Below are 8,784 nucleotides of genomic sequence, written 5' to 3' on the forward strand. Positions count from 1 at the left end.
TTGTTTTATGTTGGGCAAATAGCAGTAAAACGAAAATGTATATATCACCCACATATGACATGTTATTACGTTATTTGTCATCATGTGGAAATCTCATTTACCACAATATCTATGTTTCCTGCTGTGATCACACAGTAGGAACAGAATGTTAAGAAAGTCTCCAAGCGAGACAGCTGGTTTCAATTTGGGCTTTAAATGGCCATGCACTTTTGTCGCACATTGCCTCCCAGGGCAGTATTAAGGTTACGACTCGTGTCCATTCTTGCAATAGATTGCATCAGCAAAGCAGCTAATATGCACAGCATAAACGCAACCGTCCCCAGTGAGTTCATACATTTACTGTCTCTCCCCCGTAGGACTGGTAGAATTGGGCTTCCACCCAGGTTGAGACTTTGTGCAACATGCCACCTAACGCTACACTAACAGGACTTTGGCTCTGCCTCATACAACCTATCAAATGTTCCTTACTAGATACTGGTTTTGTCCCAAAGGTACAGTGACATGAATCTAGACAAACCAAGAAAGGTAATGTCAGGTGAAAAACTACTGTTTCCATGGTAATCAAGCCTTTCGCACAACAGATAAATTGACTGAATCCGGCAAGCGGACACATGGTGATGACATGCTGAGGAAATTCAAATTAAATCATATAAACCATTAAAATAACCTGTATTACGCCCGCCAGCCTCGCCTTACAGCCTCATGGGATGTCCTACGCAGCCACGGGACTACTTGATGTTTCCTAAAAAATCAGTCAAATCAAGGGAGCTAACTAGGATGCATCCTATGCTACCTAGCAGTAATGAGCCACTCCTAAGCCACTATAATTCCTAAAAGAAAAAGCTACCTGACAAGCTGTATGCTCTGCAAATGACACAAAGCTGTCTCTTGTCCTATGGGCTTTTTTCTGACTTGATGGTTTTTACTTAATTGCTTAATTGCATCACAGATGACATCTTGTCGTGCCTCCGGCCGTTTACTGTTGAATATTTCAGTTAAAGAGTAGCATTAGCCTATAAAGGTATAGGGCCAGTCCAGGGCACACACCAGAGACGGAGCTCAGACGTGAATTGCTAGAGATGAATTAGACAGCATTGGGCCGTAGGGGGCTGCTCTACCTGCCGTTATGAGTCAGACTCCACTTCCATGCTGCTTGACCGGCAAAACAGAGTGTGTGTGTGTGTGTGCGTGTGTGTGTGAGAGAGATAGAACTAGGACATGCCGTCTGCAAAGGGGCCTGTCCTAATTATGGCCTGGCCCATTCTCTTAACTGCATATACACTGCCCTGCTGCCCTCTTGCCATTCACCAGCCTCTACCCACCTATGCCAATCACCACCCCTCCAACACACTTACATTATCCTTAGGCAGGTTTGTGCTACCTGAACGTTAAGCACTGCGCTGCAAATCACCCTGGTGGGCGTGTTGTGCGTTATCACCTTGACCCCCCTTGAAAATACAAAATATCAGGCAACATTAATTTCCAAAAGCATCTGTTTCTGATGCACCATGTCCACTTGACTGTTTCCACTGAAAACCGGATAAAGACCATTTCAGTACATGTGCAGTTCATCAGAGGTTTGATAAGGAGGCGTTTATTTTTATTAAGAATACTGGGTCTTGTCTCTACATGTTGATTGTGAATACTGTCCATCAGTCGCTTACAGCTTTTTTGGCAGGTGACATTATCTTGAAAAACATTAAAAACTCATTACTATAGATTGTCAGTTATGCTTTGTTCACCTTTAACGACATGGCATCCCTATTTTGGGGCAAACACTTGGCAAAAATAGCAGATCCACAAGCTTGTAGGTCGGCTATTTTCGGCAAAGAGATCTTGGTGTAGAGGGAGAAAAGGAGGGGGCCTAGTATAGACCCCTGGGGGACCCTGGTCAACTAAGCATATAGGGGTTTAAGTGGTCATGGCAGCATGCATTTATTTGATCTGAAAATGCAGAAGCGAGGAACCAACTTTCGCAAATATATATATATTTTTTCTCGCAAAGGTTTTCATTTGGTTTTTCCATTTTAAAATTGCACTCAGATGGTACTTTCATTTCAATTTCAAAATGCAGCGCTCTGAAGAGAACACTTTCATGTCAGGTGTATCATCTTTTCTGATGCTGAGGCTGAAAGCCTGCTACCCACTAGTATATATCTCTATATATCTATTGTTTCTCTCTTTGATTCTCACTCACTGTCTCCCCTGTCTCCCCATCCAGGATGAGTGCAGTGATGCCGGGGCTCTGGACCTCACAGAGCAGTGTGAGTTGATCAGCGACAGACTAATTACCTTGGAAGACGAATTGCAGACAGCCATGCTCAACCGAGATCAGGACCTCACTGATATCCTTTTAACCACCAGAGACTCCCATTTCCTTTTGTGTGCATGTGTACTGTACGGTATGTGCTTTGCATGTACAGTACGTGCCTGTGTGAGGGAGTGTGTGTTTGTGCATGTGCATTGTCATGTTGGTGTGTTTCTGTTCCATGTCCATATGCCTCGTGGTCCTAGTTTGCCGGATCTTTTAGAACTCTCAATAGACAGACCTCCAGAATACCTTAAGGGTGACTGATGTGTGAGGCCTGTTGCTCTACCTTTAGAAAGAAAATAGAACAGGGACCCTCAACTTGTCTTCTGTGACATTAGAGGTCCATTCAGAGAGGGAATTAAGGATAAAATTAGTTCAGACCATTTTTCTTCTGGGGTTGAACACACACGCCTCTCTCTCTCTCTCTCTCTCTCTCTCTCTCTCTCTCATCTCTTTTTTAGTCCTCTCTCTCCCTCCTCTCTATTGCTATTTCAAGCTCTCCCCATGTCTAACAGGAGTGGCAGTGGAAAAATGTAAGCGGTAAAAGTCCAAAGCAAGGTTATTAGAAGGCTTGCCGATGGCGGCTGCCAGTCCCCCATGAGCCAAGATTAAACCTGGGGAGACAGACAGGGGGGCCGGCGCTGGTGGCAGATAGTGGAATGTCACCGCAATGACTCTGCTCTCCTCACATCTTAATGTCCACCCAGCCACCATCGCACTCCTCCCTCTCCCAAGTCCCCCCCCGGTGTGTCCGTTCCCTCTCATTGGATCTGGCTCGGGGGAAATTACAATATCCATGATAATGACTCACATGAAACTGTTGAAGCCGATCACGGGTCACAATGCATCAATTTCCGTCCTAATTAAGGAGCTGATTGGAAATGGATTACTGTTTTCACTGTTCTGACCCGCTCGGAACCAAGAGGAAATAGAAAAGGCTTATATTTCAGCGTGCAGCTGTGGAAAACGTGCCAGGGCTACTTAAGGGGTTCCATGGGTTTCCCAGCTAAGTGATTGATAGGAACCTGTCTGTAACACCTAGAGTGTACGAATGGGTCCATTTGGTTCCATTTGTATACTCTCAGCATTACATTAACACTGAGGATTTTACTATGTCGAGTCAAGTCAAATGTATTTGTATAGCACATTTAAAAACAACAGCAGTTAACCCCAAAGTGCTTTCCAAGAGACAAGAGAAACGTATATATAGACCGTAGTCTATTCACAAAGCAATGATAAAAGCATATAACGTAATAAGAAAACAAATAGAAACAAAACAACAACAATGTATGTAGATTGGTATCCCAGAGAAATCTAATCAAATAGGGGTCTGTGGCCTTATGCATATCAAACCGGGGTCCTTGAAATTAAAAAGGTTGAAGGCTGCTGCTGTAGTGGTGCTGTGTTTTATGTATTTTATGCTTCTGTGTGATGTGTGGTTAGTGATTTGTCTCACCTGCTGTGCCAGCTCTTGCATAACGTCATAGCAGCCTAAACATTCAGAGACAGACCCAGATTGACTTGCTGTGGTCCATGTCTCTGTTTCAGTGTCCTTACAATGTCAGTTGTCCTTACATTTCAGTCATCACAGGTTTTCCTGTAGCCTACACGCGGGTATAAAATATACAGTGATACACAAGGACATAGAGGGTATGTCGGGCCAATGCCTCTTGCTTTTGAATTTCAGAACGGTTGTCATGGTGACGCGGAGGCTAAAGTGGCGTCTCCCCAAACGTTTTCATGAAGATTCTTTCAATACATGCAAGAACAAATACATGTGCAACGAAAAACTATTCAGTTCTCATTTACAATGAGCAAAAAAAGGGCAAGAAATAATAATAGTAATAATAATAATAAAGAAACCAATTGAGTACATGAAACACAGAGCCCTAGGTGTTGCTCATCCTTCCAGCACTGTGCAATGCATTGTAGCTGTTCCAAGAGCTATTCTAATAAAAGTGAGTATCGCCTCGAACATTGATCAAGGACGTGTCTCCCAATAACACAAACCGTGGTTCAGTTGGGATTTTGGTAATAATGATATTATAATATTTTGTATTACATTAGCTTAGATAAGGACAAAGCCAAAACATATGTATAAGCGCCCCTGTCCGTCCGTGTGTGCGTGTGTGAGTCCGCTGTCTGTATACAGCTAATCTCCGGCACCCTTGGCCCGATCGATGCTAAACTGTGCACACAAACTCCCTGGAGGCAGATTTTTGCAAAACCCATGATTTTATATTACTCCTACAGATTTTGTCCAAACATCACGCAAATCGGTACACATGATCTCTATAGTCACGTGCTCAAGACGGATCTGTTAAATTTTTCATATTCCATCCTGATTGGCCAAGAACCTCCACCCAAAATGTACCTGACTATAACACTATAACAAGCCACTAACACCAATAACTCTTAACAGTAGCTCATACACAAAACTACACACAGTCTATGCCTGACTACAATGTCCTTCATATATACATTTTCTACTAAACACACTTTTTGCTACTACTCGTACAGATTTTCAACACTCCTTCCAATCAACATATTGTGTGCAATAAATTCATACAATGCTGGCCCACCATAAGTGGTGGGCGACTTGTGGAGACTTGTGCTCCGAGGAGCGGAGTGGTCTCCTCCAAAATGACAATGCCCCCCTCCAACAGGGCCCTGGGGCTCACTGAATGGTTTGATGAGTACGGTGAGGTCTTCGTACTCACCAGATCTCAACACATAGGCACCTGTTGGAGATTTCGGACTGTCGTGTTGGACAGCGCTAGCACTCTCCACCAATATCAAACACCAAATGAAAGAAAAGGAAATATCATTTGTCAGAATGGCGTTCCATTCATCCAGTAGAGTTCCAGAGACTGTATGCCAAGGTGCAGTGAAGCCCAACACCTTACAAGACACTTTATGTTGATCTTTCCTTTAAGTTTTTACCCGTATCTATATAAAGTCTACCTGTATGGGTAGATTAAAATTTTACATCCCAAAAGGCAGGGCTTAACTTTCATCATCCCTTTTGGCTTGTGCTACCTTAGAAGTCTCAGTGAACACTGTGCATTATTCATGAGAAGCTCTTTAACGGCCCGGTTAATTATGAATGAGGACAATCTGTGTTCATTCTGAGAGCAAAACGAGCCATCAGGCCCCATCTGCCATCAAATGCATCCCTTTGATTTTGCCACTTAAACTGGACACTCGCACGATTAATTTGCGTCTCTAAGCAGGTTAAACAATGCCCCCCTCCCCACATCTGATGAGTGCATCTATCCCGTTTCATTGAAGGCCCTATGAATAATTTAGCTGGGCAGTCTGTTTGCTTGGCCCCTCTCACTGCCACACAGCTTTTATAGATGAAATTAGCTCATGAATAGTGAATTGGATGAGGTTAAATTGAGTATGACTTGATGATCCAAACTAGTAATCAGAGTTTGGTGGCCAAGTGGGGAAAGATTGATGACTTCATAAGAACCCCCCCCCCCCCCCCCCCCGACTGCTATTATCATTATCCACAGAGGACCGCTACTGTCACATTTGCCCTAGCCTCGATCTCCAGGCTTTTATTTTTTATTTTTGCTCAAAAATAAGAGCCTGGACCAGCCTGTTGACGTTCCTGGAATAGGAAGTGTTTCATTTCCCCAACCAACCAGAGTGCAGTGGGCGTCGCTCCAAATGTTGTGACGTCAGGGCCATAGACATATAAAGGTAGACGCCTCCTTCGGCTCTGAAGCGTTCGTATCTCGGGCGCGCTTCCTTGTTCCGCAGGGCTAGCCTTCCACTTCCTTCCGCTTCAGCAGGGCAAGCTGGAAACTTCCGTGTGCGTCACAGAAGGGGGGGCGTTCGGTAGGCCAATCAGAGGCAGGTGGGGCGGGTCTTTTCTTAAGAGGCAGCCGCGCAGCAACTAGTCAGTTAGACGCGCTGTGATTGGCCAGTAGTCAACGCCATGTGATTGGCCAGTAGTCAAACAGCCCTGCGGAAGAGCCTTGTATTGAGACACCAGTCGCTCCAATGAACTACAGAGGCCAATGAGGTATCTAGGTTTCTATATTGGGGGAGGAGCATGGGGAAGGGCGGGGGCTGATGGACAGATTGGTGAACCAATGGGATCTCACAGAATTTTTCTCCGGAGATTTTGAACCCGCCCCTCTAGATCAGATATCGGACACGCTAGGGCAGCCTACATTTTGTCCTGGTATTTGTCTAGTGGCACATCTGCGTGAATGACATGTTGATGGATGTGTGGGTGTGACTCTCAGTTTGGGTCTGAGGCTGTGTGCGTGGCAATCAAATGTTTCTCCTTAACTTTACCCCCCCGCCTGCACCATCCTTAGAGAAGGAAGTTCGGGAGGTGAAGGCCACTCTGCAAAGCATGCTGGTGCAGCTCCGAGTGGAAGAGGAGGATGAAGAAGAGGATGTGAATGAGGTGCAAGATGTTGACCTCATGAAAGATGGGACAGAGGAAGAGCCGGAGGAAGACGAGGAGGAGGCGGAGGAGGAGGACCAGTACTTCAGTGACAGCTGGGACATTTGACATGGACAATAATAGTGTTTGTGAGGACTCACACACTGGCAGGCGTTCTCGAGTGTGTGACCCCCCCCCCCCCCATTTCGGGATCCGGGAATTGACTTTGCAGCAGCAGCAGATCCCATATCCTTTAGATATATAGACCAGTGGTTCTCAAAGTGGGGTCTTGGGACCCCCAGGGGTCCTTGTGAGATTCCAGGCGGCCCCCAGCGAAATGTGTTCACACAGTATAGCATTAAAATCAATTCAACCACTTTGACCCTATTTTATACTTTGGCTTTTTGAGAGTAGCCGATCTACAAGCTCTGCTACATGCATTTTTTATTTTTGTTATTGAATAATCCAGAACAATTCTGTAAAGTTTGGAATCATTTTGAAAATGTTTACACAGATCTTTTCTTATGGGGGTCCGCGGGCAAATTCGTTTCAATTTGGGGGTCCTTGGTATGAAAAGGTTTGAGAACCACTCGTATAGACCCACCCTCAGAACTCCTTACAACCAGCCTCTGTGGTATTGCTGTTAGTTTGGATAAAAGGACATATTTTTTGTCTAAAGCCTTGTTTCTGTAGCATTAATGAACTGAACAATGCTGTACTGAAAGCACATTCCACTGACCACATTGGCGTGGTCATCAAACTGAACGGAACTGAGCTGAACAAACAAGAGTTGTAAAACACTATGAGGTTTGTTTTATATTGGACTTTTAGACACTTTAATACCAATGTTGTGAATTCCATGTAACTTGCCAGCAAAAAACTGTTCCGGCGGGCCACTGTTTATTGAAGCTGTGTTACTGTAGATGCAGGTTCTCATGCCTTACCACATTTAAAAAAGATTTACAAACAGCCAAATTGACAATCCATATGGTATCTTTTAGTGTTGCAATCTGGTAGGAGCAGAAGATTACATGTTACGTTAATAGTTTACCATGTCGCTTTTAAATTGAAAATAGCAATTTACTGACTTCAGTTAGACGAGTTTTAACCCATGAGGTCATGGTGCTACAATTCCCTGAGCTTTTTATCAGTTTCGTTTCTGGAAAATGCAATATTTTCTTTGTTTTCCTCTTATCTTCATAAGGCAGTGTTACACGCTTGGGATGAAATGTTAGGAGACATGCTATAATCTTTAATTATATATTTAAATAGAACAACAATTGATGGCATGCACATATAAAATGTTGACCGATAAAACGTCACTGAGCACAGAAATGCTGTTTGTAACTACTGTTTGTTTTTCTTTGTCTAAAAAAGCACTTTTGTTATTTACTTGTTGTCAATTGCTCTTTGTTTGAAGGATTGTTTGACTTTTTTTTTGTTACTGTATGTTATACTGTAGGAAGATGTCATGTTCATTCCACTGGGTACCGTTTATGACCAGTCAATATGACGTCACCTGTTCTTTTTGCTAACTATAACCAAGACTATTGTTGAGTTTCACTAATTAACCACTGTATTTCTTTTTTGTTTTGTTTTTACTTTTATTATTATTTTCAGCTTGAAAACCACTGTATTTATTCATATTTATTCACGTTAATGTCTCACTAATTACAGCATGTACCATTGGACTTGAAAATTTGTCTGGCTGGTCTGTTTTTTTTTTTTTATCTATTCACAGCCCCCTGCAGTGTTTTTGATTCAAATAACTTGGGTGGGCATGTTGCCAGGAGCAAGTGAGTGTACAGGTGGTACTGATGGGGCAATAAAGGTCCTGTAGTGAGGTCTGGAGGGGATACACGTTCTTCTATTGTTATCTCACCTCAGAAGTGGTAGCATGACTAATGAGCAGACATGACGGCTCCACGAAGGCCCCAGAGGACATGAGGTGGAATGGGTTGGGTTTTTAACCCATTCAATACGGGAACGCATCTCTGTCATTTTGACCTTTCTTTGGCTGTTCAAAAATAGCAGATCTACAAGCTCATAGCGCGGCACCGAGTGC

General features: G+C 43.7%; 1 protein-coding gene across 1 annotated transcript in view; it reads left to right on the forward strand.

Annotated features, from left to right (window-relative positions):
* The window catches only part of disc1 (DISC1 scaffold protein), a 61,017-nt gene extending 52,599 nt beyond the window's left edge, over positions 1–8,418 (forward strand). The window contains exons 13-14 of the mRNA XM_080448977.1: positions 2,222–2,345; positions 6,640–8,418. Coding sequence (XP_080305103.1) covers positions 2,222–2,345; positions 6,640–6,848 — 333 coding nt within the window. The 3' untranslated portion in view covers positions 6,849–8,418. The remainder of the gene's footprint in view (positions 1–2,221; positions 2,346–6,639) is intronic.
* Positions 8,419–8,784: the final 366 nt, after the last annotated feature.

The sequence above is a fragment of the Gymnoscopelus braueri genome (assembly GCF_963280865.1).
Source record: "Gymnoscopelus braueri genome assembly, chromosome: 14".
NCBI classification, from domain to species: domain Eukaryota; kingdom Metazoa; phylum Chordata; class Actinopteri; order Myctophiformes; family Myctophidae; genus Gymnoscopelus; species Gymnoscopelus braueri.